Source organism: Muntiacus reevesi, chromosome 1, assembly GCF_963930625.1.
Source record: "Muntiacus reevesi chromosome 1, mMunRee1.1, whole genome shotgun sequence".
Lineage (NCBI taxonomy): Eukaryota > Metazoa > Chordata > Mammalia > Artiodactyla > Cervidae > Muntiacus > Muntiacus reevesi.
Window position 1 is genome coordinate 224240660 of NC_089249.1, and position 24394 is coordinate 224265053.

At 36.2% G+C, this 24394-nt stretch overlaps 1 protein-coding gene across 3 annotated transcripts in view; it reads left to right on the top strand.

Annotated features, from left to right (window-relative positions):
- The window catches only part of SEC24A (SEC24 homolog A, COPII coat complex component), a 71781-nt gene that overhangs the window by 11509 nt on the left and 35878 nt on the right, over positions 1–24394 (top strand). For 2 of the 3 annotated variants that reach the window (XM_065918572.1, XM_065918570.1), the window contains exons 2-7: positions 15122–15604; positions 20001–20171; positions 22076–22153; positions 22705–22871; positions 23137–23309; positions 24159–24261. In XM_065918572.1, coding sequence (XP_065774644.1) covers positions 15122–15604; positions 20001–20171; positions 22076–22153; positions 22705–22871; positions 23137–23309; positions 24159–24261 — 1175 coding nt within the window. The remainder of the gene's footprint in view (positions 1–15121; positions 15605–20000; positions 20172–22075; positions 22154–22704; positions 22872–23136; positions 23310–24158; positions 24262–24394) is intronic. The other variant, XM_065918571.1, reaches the window with a different exon arrangement.

A 24394-nucleotide genomic window follows, 5' to 3' on the forward strand; every position in this document is an offset into this window, starting at 1 on the left:
TTTTCTCTCTAAAATTACCCTAGTTTTCATCAAATATGGCCAGATTAAAGCTAATTTATTTGCAAAACAAATCTGGTTTCAATAAACTTGGCCTGATTATTTACATAAGTATAACTGATCATATAGGCTCTTTTTCAGCTGTGCTGGAAGTTTCATAAGGAATCTCAAATTGAACTCTTAAAGGTCTTTCAAGGCCAAGAAAGCCAGATCAAGGGTGTGCTGTAAGATTCAGTCTGTGATACCTAAGATTTGGGTGGATTCTTCCCTTCTCAAGATCTTCAGAATATCTTGAGATTCCTGCACCTGCCAGGAGGTAATCTTCATTATCCATCTGATAAGGCTGCTGAGAACCTAAGAGTTTCCAGTTTCTGGGGGAATCAAGTAGAGAGAAAAGGTAAATGTTTCACTTGTACTTAGAAAAGTGTAATTTATCAAATTGCCGTAAGTCATAATTATCTTGAGGGGAAGAGTTTCCTTGTATTTAGAAAGCACAAGATTAAAAATCAGGAATAGTTTTGTTAAAAAAAAATCCCCCCAATTATATTCATCATGCACTTAGTCCTGTGACGAATCCTTGATCTGAATCTTCTGTTAACAGTTCCATGAAGTCATCAGGTTTCCCATTATAATTATTTAATTTCTTACCAGTTCAGCAGTATTATCTGCAAGTTGTCAGAAACCTGTACTTGTCAGAAAGTCTTTTCTGTGAGTGTTCTTGAAGATGAAGCTTCTTGTTTTGCAGCAGCAGCAGAGTAAATAATTGTCTATGGACGACAGAAGACTTTATTTATTTGTTTATTTATTTTTTGACAGAAGACTTTAAAAGGCATGGTTAAAGATCTGATGACAGTGTAATTGGCAGATGAATTTGGTTATTACTGTGACATACAATATGTTAAGATAATAACTAGAGTTATGGCTGATAACATTTAATTTACTAGTACATACCAGGTTTTTAGATATTCCATATTATTTCTAGAATATCTATATTAATAGAATTTACCCAAACAATATAAACTTAAACAGTTTTATCATTCATTGACAATGCTTCCCAAGTAATTTGACATACCAAATAAGCCTAATTGTTTTATATCTTTCTTTGATAACAAGATAAAACAGTTTTCTTGTGTTCTGGGGCTCTTTTGCTGTGCCATGCTCTGCTCAGCTGCTTCAGTTGTGTCTGACTCTTTGCGACTCCATGGATTGTGGCCTGCCAGGCTCCTCTGTCCATGGGATTTTTCACGCAAAAATACTGGAGTGGGTTGCCATGTCCCTCTCCAGGGGATCTTCCCTACCCAGAGATCAGACCTGCATCTCCTGTGTCTCCTGCATTGCAGGCGGATTCTGTACTGCTGAGCCACCGGGGAAGCCCCGAGCGCCCTCTTGGAAAACCTAAGTTAGCTGGAGGTCAAATGAACTTCATATAAATTTGATCTTTGGGAATTTTGTCAGAAATATCAAATAGTTTTTAAAAACAGTATCATAGGTCACTGTGAAATAATACTTATTCACTTAACCAAGTGACTTTAGATTTCCAAGGCAAATGTAGAAAGTTATAACAGATTACTTAAAAGATAAAGAAACTTTACAATCTGGTATTAAAAGCAGGTCAGTATGCTAAGAAACTTTGTCCTCCTAACAGAGAAAGAAATAAAACTAAGGCTTTGTATCCTCTTACATTAATATTAAAATTTATCTACTCAAATTTATTCCAATCATAGTTCTGATTACACATAGAATTCCTTTCTTCCTTGTCTTCTCTTTTTTTTTGTTTGTTTTTAGCCTTGCCTAGCAGCATAAGGGATCTTAGTTCCCTGATCAGGAATTGAACCCATGCCCACTGCAGTGGAATCTCACAGTCTTAACAACTGGGCTACTAGGGAAGTCCCCATAGAATTCTGTCCTAAAGATTTTTTTCTTCTAAATCTCTACAGCTTTCTATATTCATATTAATTTGACCCATATTTTCTTTCCCATTTAGAAATAACCAGCAAAATTACTGTCTTTTTCCTTAACAAAATGTATCTGTACTCCTTATATATTCAGATTTTTTAGTAGTTTTAAGTACATAGTTTAATTAGGATAATTAACCTTTAAAAACTTCAGTTTATAGTGAAAACCAAGAAGTAAACAATTATGAACTGTCTTCTTAGCATTCTGTAGATTGGCAAACTTATACTATTTATGGTTGCTAAAAAAGCACATGCTGTTTTATAGAAAAAAAATTCTTTTAGTGTGTTACCTAACATTAATGGTCCTAAATATCTTTAGTTTCACTATAAAAGGAAACCTATGTTCAGTAAATGATGTTCCAGTATCTTATTTGACTAGGGAATGACTTAACTTTTTTCCGTCGTTTAACTTAATTTAGCAAAACTCTAAGTTTCAAGTTGTCAAAAAGGTTTGGAGAAACTATTTTTAAGTAGACAGTCCTAAAACATAATTTATTCCTAAAGAGTTCACCTAAAAAGTCTTCATTTGCTTTTACTTAAAAGTTTGATCACATCAACTTTATAGACAAGTTGCAAGTACACTGCAAAGAACTTTACCTCCAGAACTATCTGAGAGTAAATTGCTGATATGTGTCCCATCACTCTTAAATGCTCTTTTAATTCCTACACATAAGAAAGTTGTCCTAAATAACTACAATACAACTAATGAAATTAGGAAATTAACACTAATATGTTACTATTATCTAATCCTCAGACCCTGTTCAGGTTTTACCAGTTGTCCCAATAAATCCCTTAGCAAAAAAATCCTGTACAAAGTCACATTCAGCATTTAAGTGTCATGCCTCTGTAGTGTTCTTCAATCTGAAGCAGTTTCTCAGTCTTTCTCTGACTTTCATGACCTAGATGCTTTTGAAAATTACAAGCCAGTTATTTTGTAGAATGTCTTTCAGTTTGGGTTTGTCATATATTAATATTTCATCATGATTAGATTTAGATTATGCACTTTAGCAGGACTGTTACAGAAAAGATGTTGTATTCTTATCACATCGCATTAGTGGCACATGATTTCATTTTTCCCCATTATTGGTGATGTTCACTTTGATCACTTGATTAGAAGGGTGTCTGCCAAGCTTCTTCACAGTCATGTTGCTCCTTTCTCCTTTGTAATTGAAAAGTATTTTGGGTGATGTAGTTTGAGACTTTGTAAATATCTCATTCCTTGTTAGAATTTTAATTTATTCATTTATTTTATTGGTGTGGACTATTCCAGTGGGTGGTTGTTGTCCAACCTTCGTGACCCCATGGACTGCAGCATACCAGGCCTCTCTGTCCCTCACCATCTCCCAAGGTTTGCCCAAGTTCATGTCTGTTGCATCAGTGATGTTATCCAGCCATCTTATCCTCTGATGCCCTCTTCTTTTGCCCTCAATCTTTCCAGTATCAAGGACTTTTCCAATGAGTCAACTATTCACAGCAGATGACTGAAATACTGGCGTTTCAGCTTGAGTATCAGTCCTTCCAGTGTGTATTCAGGGGTGATTTCCCTTAAGATTGACTGGTTTGAGTCCTTGCTGTCCAAGGGACTCTCAGGAGTCTTCTCCAGCACAATAGTGTGAAGGCATCAGTTCTTCAGCACTCTGCCTTCTTTACGGTCCAGCTGTCACAACCATCATGACCACTGGGAAGACAGCCTTGACTATACGGACCTTTGTCGGCAGAGTGATGTCTCTGCTTTTCAACACACTGTCTAGGTTTGTCTTAGCTTTCTTGCCAAGAAGCCAACGTCTTCTGATTTCATGACTTCAGTGATTTCAGTGGGTTATAACCTAGTATTATCATTGTTTATACTGATGGTTATATTATCTCAGATTTGGCCTGTGGATGCTTTTTCAGGCTGTCTTCATGTATCCTCTTGTCGTGTGTCATCATTCTTGGGCACTTTCTTGCTCTCTGGCACAGTAAGGTGTTGCAGGCTCATGTTGTACTTTTCAAGCTCATGAATCAGCCATGATTCCTTTTAGTGGAGAATAGTATTTAGAAACCAAGAACACAAGTACTGAGAGATCAGTGCTATTAGAATGTCTCTGCTCTCAGTCTCGGCAGACGGAGCTAGGGAGTCTTAACTATATACACATTGAAGTTCATGAGTTTCAATTGTCACCTCTCTTGTAGTCCCACTACCATTCACCATGAAGTGATGGGACCAGATGCCATGATCTTAGTTTTCTGAATGTTGAGCTTTTTTTTTAAATTTTTTTTCAATTATTTTTATTAGTTGGAGGCTAATTACTTTGCAACATTGCAGTGAGTTTTGTCATACTTGACATGAATCAGCCATGGAGTTACATGTATTCCCCATCCCGACCCCCCCACCCACCTCCCCCCCACCCGATTCTTTTTCATATTTGTGACTTCCTTTTCTGAGAGTAAGAGACCTTACTTCCATTATCTCATATATATTTATTTGATCAGTTCCACTGTATGCAAAGAGCTGACTATTGGAAAGGACTCTGATGCTGGGAAAGACTGAGAGCAGGAGAAGGGGACAGCAGAGGATGATGGCTTCATTGACTCAGTAGACATGAGTTTGAGCAAACTGAGAGATAATGAAGGACAGGGAAGCCGGGCATGCCTGCAATTCATGGGATTGCAGAGTCAGATATGACTAGCAACTGAACAACAAAAACAAGGGTATGTAACCATTCTGTCATTGCTTGTGCTGCCCCCTTACTCTACTCCAGTTTCCACATATGTGTATGCTCACCTCACCTAATGTTTTAGGACTGAATTTTTCAGGAAAGGGATTTTTTTTTTCCTTTTTTTTAGTTTATTTAGAAGTTTTGCTTACAAGAATATGCAACATTATGGTGCTGTATTGTGGAAAAATTTCTTTACCTTCAAGAGATTCCATCATGTGATCATTATAATAATTGAAATTATCCTTTAATCAGTTAAATTCAGTTGCTCAGTCGTGTCCGACTCTTTGTGACCCCATGAACCACAGCACACCAGGCTTCCCTGTCCATCACCAACTCCTGGAATCCACCCAAACCCATGTCCATTGTGTTGGTGATGCCATTCAACCATCTCATCCTCTGTCATCCCCTTCTCCTCCTGCCCTCAATCTTTCCCAACAGCAGGGTCTTTTCAAATGAGTCAGCTCTCCACATCAGGTGGCCAAAGTATTGGAGTTTCAGCTTCAGCATCAGTCCTTTCAATGAACACCCAGTACTGATCTCCTTCAGGATGGACTGGTTGGATCTCCTTGCAGTCCAAGGGACTCTCAAGAGTCTTCTCTAACACCACAGTTCAAAAGCATCAGTTCTTCTGCACTCAGCTTACTTTATAGTACAACTCTCACATCCATACATGACTACTGAAAAACCATAGCTTTGACTAGACGGACTTTTGTTGACAAAGTAATGTCTCTGCTTTTTAATATGCTGTCTAGGTTGGTCATAACTTTCCTTCCAAGGAGCAAGCATCTATTAATTTCGTGGCTGCAATCACCGTCTGCAGTGATTTTGGAGTCCCCCAAAATAAAGTCAGCCACTGTTTCCCCATCCATTTGCCATGAAGTGATGGGACCAGATGCCATGATCTTAGTTTTCTGAATGTTGAGCTTTTTTTTTTTTTTTAATTTTTTTCAATTATTTTTATTAGTTGGAGGCTAATTACTTTGCAACATTGCAGTGAGTTTTGTCATACTTGACATGAATCAGCCATGGAGTTACATGTATTCCCCATCCCGACCCCCCCACCCACCTCCCCCCCACCCGATTCCCCTGGGTCCTCCCAGTGCACCTGGCCTGAGCACCTGTCTCATGCATCCCACCTGGGCCGGTGATCTGTTTCACCATAGATAATATACATGCTGTTCTTTCGAAACATCCCTCCCTCGCCTTCTCCCACAGAGTCCAAAAGTCTGTTCTGTACATCTGTGCCTCTTTTTCTGTTTCGCATATAAGGTTATCATTACCATCTTTCTAAATTCCATATATATGTGTTAGTATGCTGTAATGATCTTTATCTTTCTGGCTTACTTCACTCTGTATAGTGGGCTCCAGTTTCATCCATCTCATTAGAACTGATTCAAATGAATTCTTTTTAACAGCTGAGTAATATTCCATGGTGTATATGTACCACAGCTTCCTTATCCATTCGTCTGCTGATGGGCATCTAGGTTGCTTCCATGTCCTGGCTATTATAAATAGTGCTGTGATGAACATTGGGGTGCACATGTCTCTTTCAGATCTGGTTTCCTTAGTGTGTATGCCCAAGAGTGGTATTGCTGGGTCATATGGCAGTTCTATTTCTAGTTTTTTAAGAAATCTCCACACTGTTTTCCATAGTGGCTGTACTAGTTTGCATTCCCACCAACAGTGTAAGAGGGTTCCCTTTTCTCCACACCCTCTCCAGCATTTATTGCTTGTAGACTTTTGGATAGCAGCCATCCTGACTGGCGTGTAATGGTACCTCATTGTGGTTTTGATTTGAATTTCTCTGATAATGAGTGATGTTGAGCATCTTTTCATGTGTTTGTTAGCCATCTGTATGTCTTCTTTGGAGAAATGTCTGTTTAGTTCTTTGGCCCATTTTTTGATTGGGTCATTTATTTTTCTGGAATTGAGCTTCAGGAGTTGCTTGTATATTTTTGAGATTAATCCTTTGTCTGTTTCTTCATTTGCTATTATTTTCTCCCAATCTGAGGGCTGTCTTTTCACCTTACTTATAGTTTCCTTTGTAGTGCAGAAGCTCTTAAGTTTCATTAGGTCCCATTTGTTTATTTTTACTTTTATTTCCAATATTCTGGGAGGTGGGTCATAGAGGATCCTGCTGTGATTCATGTTGGAGAGTGTTTTGCCTATGTTCTCCTCTAGGAGTTTTATAGTTTCTGGTCTTACAGTTAGATCTTTAATCCATTTTGAGTTTATTTTTTTGTGTGGTGTTAGAAAGTGTTCTAGTTTCATTATTTTACAAGTGGTTGACCAGTTTTCCCAGCACCACTTGTTGAAGAGGTTGTCTTTTTTCCGTTGTATATCCTTGCCTCCTTTGTCAAAGATAAGGTGTTCATAGGTTCGTGGATTTATCTCTGGGCTTTCTATTCTGTTCCATTGATCTATATTTCTGTCTTTGTGCAAGTACCATACTGTCTTGATGACTGTGGCTTTGTAGTAGAGTCTGAAGTCAGGCAGCTTGATTCCTTCAGTTCCATTCTTCTTTCTCAAGATTACTTTGGCTATTCAAGGTTTTTTGTATTTCCATACAAATTGTGAAATTATTTGTTCTAGTTCTGTGAAAAATACCGTTGGTAGCTTGATAGGGATTGCATTGAATCTATAGATTGCTTTGGGTAGTATAGCCATTTTGACAATATTGATTCTTCCAATCCATGAACACGGTATGTTTCTCCATCTGTTTGTGTCCTCTTTGATTTCTTTCATCAGTGTTTTATAGTTTTCTATGTATAGGTCTTTGTTTCTTTAGGTAGATGTACTCCTAAGTATTTTATTCTTTTTGTTGCAATGGTAAATGGTATTGTTTCCTTAATTTCTCTTACTGTTTTCTCATTGTTAGCGTATAGGAATGCAAGGGATTTCTGTGTGTTAATTTTATATCCTGCAACTTTACTATATTCATTGATTAGCTCTAGTAATTTTCTGGAAGAGTCTTTAGGGTTTTCTATGTGAGGATCATGTCATCTGCAAACAGCGAGAGTTTCACTTCTTCTTTTCCTATCTGGATTCCTTTTACTTCTTTTTCTGCTCTGATTGCTGTGGCCAAAACTTCAAACACTATGTTGAATAGTAGTGGTGAGAGTGGGCACCCTTGTCTTGTTCCTGATTTCAGGGGAAATGCTTTCAGTTTTTCACCATTGAGGGTGATGCTTGCTGTGGGTTTGTCATATATGGCTTTTATTATGTTGAGGTATGTTCCTTCTATTCCTGCTTTCTGGAGAGTTTTAATCATAAATGAGTGTTGAATTTTGTCAAAGGCTTTCTCTGCATCTATTAAGTTAATCATATGGTTTTTATCTTTCAATTTGTTAATGTGGTGTATTACGTTGATTGATTTGCGGATATTAAAGAATACTTGCATTCCTGGGATAAAGCCCACTTGGTCATGGTGTATGATTTTTTTTAATATGTTGTTGGATGCTGTTTGCTAGAATTTTGTTAAGGATTTTTGCATCTATGTTCATCAGTGATATTGGCCTGTAGTTTTCTTTTTTTGTGGCATCTTTGTCTGGTTTTGGAATTAGGGTGATGGTGGCCTCATAGAATGAGTTTGGAAGTTTACTTTCTTCTGCAATTTTCTGGAAGAGTTTGAGTAAGATAGGTGTTAGCTCTTCTCTAAATTTTTGGTAGAATTCAGCTGTGAAGCCATCAGGTCCTGGGCTTTTGTTTGCTGGAAGATTTCTGATTATGGTTTCGATTTCCTTGCTTGTGATGGGTCTGTTAGGATCTTCTATTTCTTCCTGGTTCAGTTTTGGAAAGTTATACTTTTCTAAGAATTTTTCCATTTCATCCAAGTTGTCCATTTTATTGGCATAGAGCTGCTGGTAGTAGTCTCTTATGATCCTTTGGATTTCAGTGTTTTCTGTTGTGATCTCTCCATTTTCATTTCTAATTTTGTTACTTTGGTTCTTCTCTCTTTGTTTCTTAATGAGTCTTGCTAATGGTTTGTCAATTTTGTTTATTTTTCAAAAAACCAGCTTTTAGCTTTGTTGATTTTTCCTATGGTCTCTTTAGTTTCTTTTGCATATATTTCTGCCCTAATTTTTAAGATTTCTTTCCTTCTGCTAACCCTGGGGTTCTTCATTTCTTCCTTCTCTAATTGCTTTAGGTGTTGAGTTAGGTTATTTGGCTTTTTTCTTGTTTCTTGATGTGCGCCTGTAATGCTATGAACTTTCCCCATAGCACTGCTTTTACAGTGTCCCATAGGTTTTGGGTTGTTGTGTTTTCATTTTCATTCATTTCTATGCATATTTTGATTTCTATTTTGATTTCTTCTATGATTTGTTGGTTATTCAGAAGCGTGTTATTTAGCCTCCATATGTTTGAATTTTTAACAATTTTTTTCCTGTACTTGAGATCTAATCTTACTGCACTATGGTCAGAAAAGATGACTGGAATGATTTCAATTTTTTTGAATTTTCCAAGACAAGATATATGGCCCAGGATGTAATCTATTCTGGAGAAGGTTCCGTGTGCACTTGAGAAAAAGGTGTAGTTGATTGTTTTGGGGTGAAATGTCCTATAGATATCAATTAGGTCTAGCTGGTCCATTGTGTCATTTAAGGTTTGTGTTTCCTTGTTAATTTTCTGTTTAGTTGATCTATCCATAGTTGTGAGTGGGCTATTAAAGTCTCCCACTATTAGAATGTTGAGCTTTAAGCCAACTTTTTCACTCTTCTTTCACTTTCATCAAGAGGCTCTTTAGTTGTTCTTCACTTTCTGCCATAAGGGTGGTGTCATCTGCATATCTGAGCTTATTGATATTTCTCACAGGAATCTTGATTCCAGCTTGTTCTTCATCCAGCCCAGCCTTTCTCATGATGTACTCTGCTTATAAGATAAATAAGCAGGGTGACAATATACAGCCTTGACATACTCCTTTTCCTATTTGGAACCAGTCTGTTCTAACTTGCTTCCTGACCTGCATACAGGTTTCTCAAGAGGCAGGTCATGTGGTCTGGTATTCCCATCTCTTTCAGAATTTTCCACAGTTTATTGTGATCCACACAGTCAAAGGCTTTGGCATAGTAAATAAAACAGAAATACATGTTTTTTTGGAACTCTCTTGCTTTTTCGATGATCCAGTGAATGTTGGCAATTTGATCTCTGGTTCCTCTGCCTTTTCTAAAACCAGCTTGAACATCTGGAAGTTCATGGTTCACGTATTGCTGAAGCCTGGCTTGGAGAATTTTGAGCATTACTTTACTAGTATTTGAGATGAGAGCAGTAGTGCAGTAGTTTGAGCATTCTTTGGCATTGCCTTTCTTTGGGATTGGAATGAAAACTGACCTTTTCCAGTCCTGTGGCCACTGCTGAGTTTTCCAAATTTGCTGACATATTGAGTGCAGCACTTTCACAGCATCATCTTTTAGAATTTGATATAGCTCAACTGGAATTCCATCGCTTCCTTTATTATATTCTCACTTTTCCCCAAGTGGTACTTTATTATTCAAAGTACAAGAGTTTCTGTGCTATAATATTTATTCTTGAAGTCATTCAGTAAACAACATTGAGCACACATTCAACAAACTCAACTATGTAATAGGCACATTTTAGGTGCTGAGAATACAGTAATGATCAAAAGAAATCTGTACCTTCTTGGAGCTTATGTTATAGTGAAGTAGATACTATAAATAAATAACATAGTGTCAGGTAAACACTGGAAAGAAAAATAAGACAGAGTCAGAGGGGACGAGAATGAAAGAGTTTCTGTTTTAGATGCAGTGTTCAGACAATGCCTCTGTGAGGAGATTGTGTCTGAGAGAGACTTGAATGAAGAGATGGAGTGAGATTATATCTGGGGGAAGAGTATTCTAGGTGGAGAAAATAGTGACAAATGCTACAGTAGAAGCATTTTTAAGCTTGTTGAAGGAGCGTTAAGAAGGTGAGTGTGACTGGAGCTGAGTAGAGAGAAAGAGTAGGAAATTATTTGAATAGTAAAATGCCTTTAGCTGTTAAAGTAGAGTAATTGATGTCAGTTGACATAGTGACCTTACCAGAAGCCATTACACTCAAAGATTTTGGGTTCTATTATATGTATATATTTGAAAAGGGTTTTCAGTCTTTAGTGGAAATTATTAAGTCATTTTAGATTATATGATCAACTGATATAAGGTAGAGTTATAAAGGTATGTGTTTGTTTAGAACTGCAAATCTGCGCCAACTTGGCTTAAACATAGCCCTGCATAGACATCTTTCCAAAATTAGAGATACCAGATAAAAAGACCCGTTGGCCGATACAGATGAACAGATATTATTAACTGAAAGCAAAATCAAATTAGGATGGGAACAGCCTAATAAGAAAAGAACCATGTGTAATTAATATGACAAATATAGAACTAATGAAGCTGTGGTTCAAGACATTGGCTACTTTCTTGTCTAACTTGGCATAATCTGTTAAACCTAATCTTAAAGGAAAATTGAACTTTATATTAAAATTTGCTGCAAGAACAGGAAAAAACAAATAGAATCAGAAGACTATAGGATACTTACTTCCAGATCAGGAACAACATATGTATTATCCTGGCACTGTTTCATTAAAATAAAATGAATGTTCAAAATTTTTTAACAAAGGAAGTCGGAAATGAGACCAGAGGGGAAGCCAGGGACATAGAGGATCTTATCAGCTAAGATAAGGACTTTGGAAGTTTTGAGTAGGAAGTTGATCTGATCCATGTTTTAAAAGGTAGTAGGATATGTAAGGAATAAATCTTAGAGGGATGAAAGAAGATTCAAAGGTATCAGCTGATCACAGGCTTTCAGACTTTGACTATAATCTACTATAAGATATAAATTTTAAATAGTGACCCAGTATCCATATTCATATATGTTTATATTTGTAATGAAACCTCACAAGTTACCTTTATTACATTTGATATCCTGCAATATTTTCCATTCTTAACTGTCTTCTATTTCTTAACTAAAAAGATAGTTTATAGCTTATTGATTTTGTAACTCATTAATTTATCGTACCTACTGTTTGAAACAGTGTTAATCCACTAGGACAAAGCATTATTGTACGATGAGAATGTTTGTAGAGACTTGAATGGTGCCTTCTTTTTTGAGAAATAATTTTTGAGGAAAATCTCACCTTATAATTGGGCATTTATGGTACTTTGAATACTTGATAGGTTTTTACTAGTTAGAAGTGAAAGTAAATGTTCTATTCATAGTAATTTACAAACTACAGAATCCCTAGTATCAAGTTAACTACATTTAATTTAAAGGAAGATACCTTTACAGAAAAAGCATGAAATATAATTGAATTATATAAAACAGTTTTGAATAAATGGAGAGACATATCATGTTTATGAGAGAAAGAAAGTTGTTTTTGTGTGTGTGTGTGACTGTTGCACAGCTTGGGGTTTCTTAGTTTCTCAGCCAGGGATCATACTCTGGCCCTCTGCAGTGAAAGTGTGGACTCCCAACCAATGAACTGTCAGAGAATTCGTGAAAGCAAGATTTTCTATCGTAAAATGTCAAACAATCCAAAATAAATATATTTCCTATTGATATTTCACTGTTTTGTGTGTGGGAGACTGCAAAAAGTGGTTTTATATTTTTGTGTTATGTATGAAAATTTTCATAATCAAAAGATTTGTGTAAGAAAGATATCATACTTCTTTCTCTATAACTTCCTTTTTCTCAGTATTCTTTTCTTAAGCATTTTATTTATTAATTTTTGACTGTGCTGGGTCTTTGTTGCTACATGAGGGCTTTCTCTAGTTGCTGTAAGCAGGGGCTACTCTCTAGTTGCGATGTGTGGGCTTCTCATTTCGGCGGTTTTGGCTTTTCTTGTTGCAAAGCACAGGCTCCAGGATGTACAGTCTCAGCAGCTGTGGCACACAGGTTTCATTGCTCCTCAGGAAGGGGAATCTTCCCGGACCAGAGGTCAAATGTATGTCCCCTACATTGGCAGGCAGATTCTTAACCAGTGGACCATGAGGGAAGTCCTTAGTTTTCTTTTTGTAGTCTATCTAAATTGATAGATGTACATCTGGTTTATTCATTTTATTCATAATTAGTCTGTTGTGTGAATAATTACAGTTTACTCAGTCTCTTGCTGATGAATATTTGTTTCCAATTTTTCATTATTATAAACAATTAGTCAACTAACACATGTGAATCTGTTTCTTTTGTTCTGAAAGAATACCTGTATTTTTAAAAAATTTTTTGGCAGAGTAATGCATATAGATGGTGACTGCAGCCATGAAATTAAAAGACGCTTACTCCTTGGAAGGAAAGTTATGACCAACCTAGACAGCATATTAAAAAGCAGAGACATTATTTTGCCAACAAAGGTCCGTCTAGTCAGGGCTATGGTTTTTCCAGTAGTCATGTATGGATGTGAAAGTTGGACTATAAAGAAAGCTGAATGCAGAAGAATCGATGCTTTTGAACTGTGGTGTTAGAGAAGACTCTTGAGAGTCCCTTGGACTGCAAGGAGATCCAACCAGTCCATCCTGAAGGAGATCAATCCTGGGTGTTCATTGGAAGGACTGATGCTGAAGCTGAAACTCCAATATTTTGGCCACCTGTTGCGGAGAGCTGACTCATTTGAAAAGACCCCGATGATGGGAAAGATTGAAGGCAGGAGAAGGGGACGACAGAGGATGAGATGGTTGAATGGCATCACCAACTCAATGGACATGAGTTTGGGTGGACTCTGGGAGTTGGTGATGGACAGGGAGGCCTGGTGTGCTGCGGTTCATGGGGTCACAAAGAGTCGGACATGACTGAGCGACTGAACTGAACTGAACTGAATGCTTATTGACTATGGTTCCCCAGATACATACTACTTATGTGTATGTGCTTTACACATACACAATCCTCCCTCTCCTTCTATATATATATACTTGTGTATGTTTGTGTAAGTATTGTGTAATTAATGAAAGGGTTCAAATTAAACTAATGGTATTTGTACTGTGGTTGCATGGATTGAGAGGGTATGAGTGGAAGATAAGTATTTTTTTGTTATATCTCTTAAATGTAGAGAGTCCACAGGAATTAGTTTTGTATGAGTGCCACCTTTTAAAAAAATTCATCTTATTTCTTTTCATTTTCTAGTTTTTGGGCAGAAATGACTATATTCCTGAGAAGTGGTGATTCTAGAGATAAACTTTTTATATATGTAACAGCTTTAAAATGTACAGTCAGGACTTCTGTAATGGTCCAGCGGCTAAGAATCTGCCTGCCAATGCAGGGGACATGAGTTCCATCCCTGGTCCTGGAAGATTCCACATGCCACCGAGCAACTAAAAGCAACTGAACCCCACGTGCCCTAGACCCCATGCTCTGCAACAAGAGAAACCGCCACAGTGAGAAGCCTACACCCTGCAACTAGAGAGTTGCCTTGGCTTGTGCGCAGCAGTGAAGACCCAGTGTAGCCAAGAATAAAATGAAAAAAAGTTTTTTTAAATGTACAGTTCAATGATTTGTTAGTGTACTTACTAAAAACTGCAACCATCACTATAACCAACTCTAAAACCCATAGGGATGGGATGGGGAGAGAGGTGGGAGGGGGGGGTTCAGGATGGGGAACACATTAAACCCATGGCTGATTCATATCAATGTATGGCAAAAACCACTACAATGTTGTAAAGTAATTAGCCTCCAACTGAAATAAATAAATAAATATATCTTTATCACCCCAAAAAAGAAACCCCATACCCATTAGCAGTTACTACCTATTCCCTCTTCCTAACCACAAATCTACCTCTGTGTCTTTGGGTTTTTCTGTTCTGGACATTTTATATAAATGATTCGTGCAGCATATGGTCTTTTGTGAGTAGTGCCTTTCACTTATTATAAAGTTTCAAGGTTCATCTATGTTATAGCTTGCCAGCAGTACTTCATTCCTTTTTATGACCAAGTAATATTCCATTGTATGGTTATGCCCCTTTTGTTTATCTGTTCAGTAGTTAGTGGACATTTGAATGTTTCTCCTTTGGGACTATTAAAAATGATAATAATAATATCAACATTTGTCTGCAAGTTTTTATGGAGACCAAGAGTGGAATTGCTGGATTATATGATATCTATGTTTAACATTTTGAAGAACTGCCAGATTGCTTTTCAGTGCAGTTGTGCTGTTTTACATTTCCACTAGCAAAGTATGAGGGTTCCAGTTTTTCCACATCCTTGTCAACGTTTGTTATTTGCCGTCTTTTTCTTTTTAACCATCCTAGTATAAGTGATATCTCATTGTGGTTTTGATTTGCACTTCTCTTAAGACTAATAATGTTGAACATTTTGCCATTTGTTTATGTCTTTGGAAGTATGTTTGAGTACTATTTAAAGCTTTTGTTCATTTTTAATTAGGTTATTTGTCTTTTTGTTGTTGAGTTGTAAGAGTAGCATATATTTTACTGTATTTTTTTAAGTATTGCTTTGTTTGTTTGTAAGACTAATTTTTCCTGCTCTTATTGGAAGGTCCTGTCCAGAATGCCCTCCTGTCTTCACAAGTGTCAGTGAGCCAAGGGTATAATTCTCAGCTTACAGGATCCTACCCTCATCTAATACCAGCAAAGACCTTGAATCCAGTCTCCGGACAGTCTAACTCCGGTAGTTCCCAGACTGTTTCTCCGTTAAGTAATTATCAGAGACATGGACAAGCTCTCTATGGACCACCTGTTGCTTCTCATCCAGTGACACCTTCACTCCATAGTGGTCCTAGTCCCCAAATGCCACTACCTACTTCTCAGAACCCAGCTGCTACACCAATGCCTTCTGGTAGCTTTCTTCCTGGAGCCAGCGTACCATCACCTTCGAATTGGCAGTATAACTATTTGTCACAGACAAACCATTGTCCTCGTGCATCATCCCAACCAACCATGACTGGGAATACAAATTTGATGAGTCCTCAATATGTTTCTTCTGGAGATACTTCACTTCAAAACAACATCATAAAATCAGGTAGAGTTCTTATAGGAATGCTAGAAATAGGAAAATTTTGCTTATTTTAAATATTTAAATTACTATTTTGGTCTTAAAATCATATGGAAGACTTTATTTTTTTGATCACTGTTAATATTTAGATTATTTCTGCAACTTTTGGGTTAAGTTAAAATCATGATTGTTTCTGCTTTGCTTCTTTCCTTTGAAGGTATTATCTGAGTTTCTTTGGGTCACCTGTGATATTTTAGGGTTTCAGGTATACGTGCAGAATCACTTCCTTGAGGACTGGCCAGTACTTACATTAGCAAGGTTCCATCTTGTATTCTAGGGAAACTCAATCCCTGTGGTCTCTCTTTGGACTTGATCTAAGACTTGACTTATCTATTTGTTAAAGCCCAGACAGTTTTTGACTCCGGAAATCCGAGAATCTTGGAGGGGCAGTGAAAACAGACTTACTTTTGAAGTGAGGAGTACTATTGAGCACATCTCTGGTCAGAAAGCCATGCACAGAGGTTTATCCCTGCATTTTTTTTCTAAGGATTTATAACTTTAGTTCCTACGTTTAGGTGTTTGATCAAATTTGAGTTAATTTTTGTATATGGTGTTTTTAGTGAAAGTTGCTCAGTCATGTCCAACTCTTTGTGACTCCATGGACTATATAGTCCTTGGAGTTCTCCAGGCCAGAATACTGAAGTGGGTTACCTTTCCCTTCTCCAGGGGATCTTCCTAACCCAGGGATCGAACCCAGGTCTCCCGCATTGCGGGAGGATTCTTTACCAGCTGAACCACAAGGGAAGCCCAAGAATACTGGAGTGGGTAGCCTATCCCTTCTTCAGGGAATCTTCCCAACCCAGGAATTGAACTGGGGTCTCCTGCATTGCAGGCAGATTCTTTACCAACTGAGCTATCAGGGAAGCCCATGTGGTGTTGGTAGGTAGGGATTTAACTTTATTCTTGTGCATGTGGATATATAGTTGTTCTAGGATAGAAAGTGTGTTCTTCCTCCCATCGAATGATCTTGGCACCCCTGTTGAAAATAAGGGTTATGTTGATCCTAAATGTAGGATTTATTTCTGGACTTTGAATTCTGTTCCGTTGATCTATTTGTTTATTTTTATACTGTTACCAAACATCTTGATTACTATAGCTTTATGGTAAGCTTTGAGTTTGGAAATATTGACTCCTCCAACTATTTTTTTTTTCCAAGATTGTTCTATCTGTCCTCAGTCCCTTGCATTTCCGTCAGAATTTTAGGATCAGCTTGTAAATTTTTTGGGAAAAAAAAAAGATAGCTGTGATTTTGGTAGAGATTGTGCTGAATCTGTATATCAGTTTGGGAAGAAAGCTATGTATTCTTGGACTCACTTTGATCATTAAATCTTTTTAACCTCATTGTTTGGTCATATGTGGTTCAAAAGTAGGTTCATTTAACCATTTCACTATTTTTTTTTTTTTTAATTTTCCTTTTTTGCTATTAATTCAGATTCTATATTGGGATCTGCAGATTGATTCTGTTCAGCAGATATCCTCAAGGAAATGAACTAGTAAAAGTTTTCAAGTGAAATGGTATTATCAGTTGTTACCTTTTTATGTTAATATGTATTTATGCATCTGGATACTACATGGACTTCTTGCATTTTATAGTTTGTTAACTGCTGAAACTATTTTTTTAGCCTCTTGACTAGCCACTAACCTTGGTTAATGCATTTTGGTCATGTAAAGATTAAGGGTGCTTCTAGAAACTTGGTTTCTTTGGAGAGATCTTCTGACCTATCATTGTTAGAACCAAAATCCTTCTGATTACTTGTATTCTTATTTATTTGACACTGTGAGTGAGCATTAATCATTTGAAATTAATGAACATTCACTTCTTTGTAACATTTATTGAATATTTGTTATTTTCTAGCATTTTACCAAACTTGAATGTGTGTTGTCTTATTTAATTTTTATAGCAGTTATGTTTTACAGATAAGAAATGTGAGGCTTGAATAATTTGCCCAAAGCCACAAGAAAATAGGTTAGGAAAAAGTACTATTTAAAAATCATTTGGAGGACTTCCCTGGTGATCTAGTGGCTAACACTCCATGTCCCCAGTGCAGGGGACCCACGTTCAATCCCTGGTCAGGGAACTACGTCCCACATACCACAACTAAAGATCTCACATGCTGCAACTAGTACCCAATGCAGCCAAATAAATAAATATTTTTTAAAAAAATTAAAAAATGAAAACTACTTGGAAATAAGTGTAGCCTCTCATTACAAAGTATGTGATCAATACTCTGAAATTTTTTTTGGCTATAACAGAAGGTGGACCGCCCTGAGGTGCCCCCAGGTAGAGCACCTTGATTATAGCACAGATGTAGTGACAGTGACGTAAGGAAGTGCCAAAATTTAGGAAGGTTTCTGTGTAAGAGAAGCATATGACTGCTGAAAGAACTATTTGACTGCTCTTCTCTTTTCTTAATGAGACCTCAAAAAATTCCCTGATTTTTACCTCTGTTTTTTCATCATTGTTGGTAGATGCCTGACTGTCTGATCTCAAAACTGCATCTAAGTTATGCAAAATATATAGTTCACATATTAAAATTTTCTAACTTTTTCTTTTCTTATAGGCCACCTTTTAGCATGTAATTAGTTTTAGAAATCTCAGAAGCCAGATTCTGAAACTCTAGCTATTAATGTTCTAAATAAGAGTCATTCAAAATAAAGTCTATTTTATGAAACATAGCTTATTCTGGATTCAACAGTATTCCTCTTAAGCTGTGAAAAATCTCAGTAAGCTCACTTGTATTCTGTTAAACATTAGGTTGTTACATCTTTGTAGCCAGATGTATCATACATTCTTGTTCATGCTGAGTTGGTAATGTACCTTGCCCTTTTGTTCCTTTGACTGGTCTCTATCCTTCGATAAGGGAGTTCCATGGCAATAATCTATCTTCACTTTTGACAACAGGGCACTGACTAGTCTTGTTGGAAGATCGTTTTTCAGTTTGGTTCCTGAGTTGGGAACATCCCCTGAAGAAGGGAATGGCTACCCACTCCAGCATTCTTGCTTGGAGAAACCCATGAACAGAGGAGACTGGTGGGCTCCAGTCAATGGGGTCACAAAGAGTTGGACATGACTGAAGTGACTTAGCACTGAAGAATTCAACAATATTGAAGAGACACTGAAAATTTTCATATTTGGTGTCCTTATTCCTTCAATTTTATAAAACACAGATAGAATATATTAAATTCAAAGGATAAAAAAACAAGTATTAAAATGAAAATTTAAATCACATGTATTTAATCAGTAGTATTTTATCTACTTTGTAGACTATTGCTCCTTTTTGGCAAATGAAAAGTTGGTTGTGGGTTTTGGAACTTTCCATATCACACAGAATTTCCTCAAGAGTAGAACTTACTACCCTAATAGAAAATTGGTGAAATTTAGGCAGTGAGATACTGGTAGATACAAGGATGAATACCGTGAGATTTTTTAGGTTAGTTTGATGGATACTTTTAAGCATTTTGGATAGCAGTGTTTCATAAGGTTTATACATAAACTTTGGATCATTTCCTGATTTTTAAGCCTAGGAAGTATTCTTAATATAGGATGTAAGTCATTATTGAAAGTAACCTGCTTTTAATTATTACTAGGTAAACACTAAACAGTGTACACATTTATTATCTAATATTAACAGGTTATACCCCCAATAAAAATGAAGCAAAATGAGATAAAACTTGGAGTATTTAGGATAACTAGGATACTTTGTAGTTTTAGAAAGCTAAATCTAACCCTAATTGATGGTAATCGAATGGGCTATGTTGATAAGTACTCCATAAAATTTCATTCATGTTAATTTCTATAGCAATACTTGACATAGCCTGTTGAAATTCTGTGACCAGTTAATAAAAATTAAGCAATAAACAGGGTATTGTGTCTACTCTATAAGTGATTTGATCCCGACTTTATATTGCTTTAATAATTGACAGGTAAGAATTATGGTGGCCTCCCAGGTGGCACAGCAGTAAAGAATTTGCCTGCCAGTGAAGGAGACACAGGAGACTTGGGTTCGATCCCTTGGTTGGGAAGATCCCCTGGAGTGGGAAATGGCAACCCACTCCAGTATTCTTGCCTGGAGAATTCCATGAACTACAGTCTATAGGATTACAAAGAGTGACACAACTGAGTGACTGAGTGCGCGCGTACACACACAAACACACACACACACACACAAGAATTATGGTAGGAGAGATTTGGAAATATGTAAAGTATGTATGTAAAATTAGACAGTCAATCTGGGAAGTTAAGTTATTTGTAGTAATTTGTTGGTTTATAATGAAAATATAAATTTGGAAGTTATTTAGATTTGGTGGAAGGCTGTTGTGGCCTTTTTCTTAAGTGACGCGTGAAAAACCATTGTTTCCATAGGGTCTGCACTGCCCTTAGCAAATCCACCTCTGCCTACCACTTTTCAACCAGGAGCTCCTCTTGGCCCCCCTCCAACTGGAGGACCACCTCCAGTGAGGGCCCTTACTCCTCGGAAATTGACACCTAGAACTGTGCCCCAGCCCTCATTTAATTCAACTAGCAACCAAGAAGGTAAGCAGGACAAAAACCAAGTCAAGTCCTAAAGTTTTGACTCAGGGTGGAAGGATTAATATTCTCTGAATTCTGTGCACACAAACCATATTTTTCCAGAAAATCTGGTTGTTTTGGTTTGAGATGCCCCTTAGGAATTTAGGGTTTAAAAAAATTTCTCAGTTTTCCATTCCTCTATTCTGGGTTGTGGACTAGCTTTGGGATCACTGTTAACTTTTTTGTTACTGTGCAGACTTTAAATATCATGGCTATAAAGTTACGTATCTCTTGGTAGAGGGAGGTGAGAGGGGGACTTTTACTTTTCTAGACATGATGTTTGAAGCTATATTTTTAATATATCGGCTCTTTTTTGTGGAAGCAGGTTTTTGATTGCCACCATTACTGTTAACAATCTGCCACTGTTAACAAACATTTATAAGCCTAAATAAAAAGTAAAATGTAAAAACATTTTCATGTTTTATAGTTTTAAACCATTATCTTCAGATGTAACTTTAAAATACAAGTTTATTAACTTAAAATGTTTTGTAAAGTAAGAAATTGGATTTTAGGTATAATATAACCATTGTAACAAGATTGGAAATAGGAAAACAGAAGAAGAGGGGGGAAAAGCCACTGCCCATATTCTACAACTCAGTACAATCAATATTATCATTTTTGTATTTTCTCCTACCATTTCCTTTTTTTAGTATTGTTAGTAGGGAAAAAAAACTGACCTGTGTATAATTTGAAAAGGATCATGTTAACAATGAATAGCAAAATGATAAAGTAGTGTCTCACATGATAATTTTGAAAATCAAGCTAGAATAAGTATTTAAACGTTTAGCCAACTAAAAATATGCTCAGGGCTTTCCTGGTGGCTCAGTGGTAAAGAATCCACCTGCCAATGCAGCAGACATGGGTTTGATCTCTTGGCTGGAAAGATCCCACATGCCACAGAGCAACCAAACCTGTGCTCTAGAGCCCAGGATCTGCCACTGCTGAGCCCACATGCCACAGTTATCGAAGCCACACAGCCTGGAGCCCATGTGCTGCAGAAGAGTAGTGATGCAATGAGGAGCCCTCACGTAGCACCTGGAGAGTAGCCCCTGCTTGCTGCAACTAGAGAAAAACCTGTGCAGTAACTAAGACCCAGCACAGCCAACAGTAAATAAATAAAATGTGCTCAGTGTTTTTGTTTCTACAAGGTTACCAAGATTTTCTATTAATATATCAACTCATGGGTAAAGTCATGGTGGTCTTGAGAATTGGAAAGGAGTTACTAACTTTATTGAAGTCATTAAACTTATCTATTTGGAAATAAAATGACTGTTAAAACTGAACACGTTTATTTGTAGGTGCTAGAGGTGATGCTGTTCACTGATATGATTTCTTCTATACCTGAATTAGAGCTAATAAATTTTAGTGATAAATTATTATTATTAGTTTGTTGGACTAAGGCAATTGTTCTAATTACTATATATCACTTTAGAGTTAATTCTAGATTCTACTCTGTTCTGTATTTCTTTTAAAGGTTTTTACCCTCATAGTTTATCTCATCTGTATTTATCCTCATTCTTAAATAGTATTGATTTTCGTGGCTTAGTTTAGTGTGTACTGCTCCTTAGAAGTTTTTAATGCTGCTCTTGAAACTGTTAAAACTTTCAGATTGTATATAATTTTGTAAACTCCACAAAGTACCATTCTTTTTAGAGGTTTATAAAGTTATTTGAAACTTTTATATATTTTGTATATTTAGAATCTTATATTATTTGTAATTTTTATTTCAACATGTGACATTTCCTGGGATGTGGTTTAAGCTATTTGTCATTTGGAATATTATCATAAATTTTAAACACTAGATCAGATCTTGCAGAAATTGTAATACTGGTTCTAATTTAAATATTGTTAATAAACTTCCTCCTTAGGTATTATATCAAATACCAATAATGGATCTATGGCGGTTCACAATAGTTATGATGAGATTGAAGGCGGTGGCTTCTTGGGTGAGATGCTATGAAAGTTTTTATTTTTTTTATGTGTTCCTGATAGAAAACAGAGAAGAAAACCTAATAATTAGGTCATGCAATGGTATCTCCTGTTAGCATTTTCTGTCTCTATGGATTTAGACTTTTTGTTAGGTTTTTTTTTCCCCCCTTTAGAATTGGGATTATGGGCTTTATTATTATGATGTTATGACTATAGAATACTTTTATCAGTTAGACCTATTTAAATTTATCCATTTGAACATTTCTTATATTTTAATTAAAGTTGTTTTGAATTAAAATTTTAGCCTGAATACAATGTTTAGTACATGACATGAGTAAATTAAGTATACTAAACTTAACCTGTGTGTGTTTATAGCTATAGACCACATTAGCTAGATTTTAATCATTGCTCTTACTTTGTTACTAGTGTTTGTTTTATTTTACAAAATTGATGAGTTAAAGTATTAAGTTACCCAAAGGATTTTGGAGTTACAAGTTTAATGGATCTATGTGTTGATTTAAAGTACTCTGGAGTGTGAAATAGAACTTAAAAGTTACCTTGTTTCTAGCAACATCACAGCCTACTCATAAGAATCCCACAATGAGCCGAAGTGTTGGATATTCATATCCCTCTTTACCACCTGGTTATCAGAACACAACACCACCTAGTACAACAGGAACAGGAATTCCACCCTCTTCCTTGAATTACGCAAGTGGTCCACAGGCTTTTACTCAGGTATACTTTTCTTTCAGTAACCTGTATTCTGCTTTTTGATTTAAACTATTTTCACCTGAAAACATTTAAGGAAGGTACAATGAACATTGTTTTACCAACTTAGAATGATAATGAGTATTTCATAAGACTTTTGTCCCGTTAGATGTCTCCAGAACCAAAAAAATTGACCAGGAAATTGAGATTACAGTTTTGTTATTAATATATGCTTCTCTTTTCAATGGAAGACATTGTAAAGGCTACTTAATGTGAAATTATATTTCTTTAGACTCCTTTAGGTGCTAATCATTTAACTGCAAGTATGAGTGGATTAAGCCTACATCCAGAGGGGCTAAGAGTTATCAATCTTCTTCAAGAAAGAAACATGCTTCCATCGACACCTTTGCAGCCTCCAGTTCCAAATTTGCATGAAGATATCCAGAAACTGAACTGTAACCCAGAGTAAGGCTTCAAACAATACTTTTTATTGAATATGACATTTTACTTGTTCTAAAATGCTTCCAGATATTTTTTTGAGCTTCATGTATTTTGAGCAAGCTATGTAGGTGTATTAATTTATGAAAGTAGTCTGCATGCACAAAACAGTACTTTGTTAGTTGCTTACTTGATATTTGAAATGTTCTAAGTAAAGAAATAAGGTTGTAATGCCTGATCTGATAGTTGCTCTTATCAACTCTAATGGGACTATGATATTCATTATCATTATGGTGGCTCTATTATATTTTCAAAGTCCAAAGTGTGGAGATTTGATTCTATATAATCCTTTATTTGCTATCATTTTAAATTATTTTTCATAGCAAACATAATTATAGTATGCTTTTCTCTTCTCAATTTGGTTGTGAGTTTAAGTTTATGAAGTTTTTAAGATATGAAGACTTCTGATAAATTGAATGTGTTATTTTTAAACCGCCTTTTTAGAACCTAATACAAAACTGAGCTTTCAGGTAATACATATAACTTTACATTTGCAAATTTGGGTTACCACCTTGTAATTCTAGTGCAATCTAGATTTATATAAAGAAAAAGTAAGTCCTTTGATAGTCCAGGCTGTCTTATGCACAAGCTGAGAAGAAACTGTTTTGTTATGTGAAATGGGATTGTAACCATCTACCCTTTCTTTCTGAATAGGATTTAAATATTTAGAAAGGATATAATTTGTGAGAGCCTGTTGAAATACTTCATTTATAATCTGATCCAGTGTTACAACATGTACCTTTTAAATCTTTTGAAACTTTTTTGTTCCAAACTAGTCATAGTAATAACTGATACATGATTTTTACTTTGATGCAGGTTATTTCGCTGCACACTGACTAGCATTCCTCAGACTCAGGCCTTACTGAATAAAGCCAAACTTCCTTTGGGACTGCTGCTTCATCCTTTTAAAGACCTAGTGGTACGTTTTATTAGTGAAGGTAAATGTGGAAAATTATCTTAGTGGTAAGGCATCTTTTATAATAATGCAAGAATTTGGTTTGATCTGTCTTTAGGAATTTGACCATTGACAAATTCCTTTATTTGTATTTCAG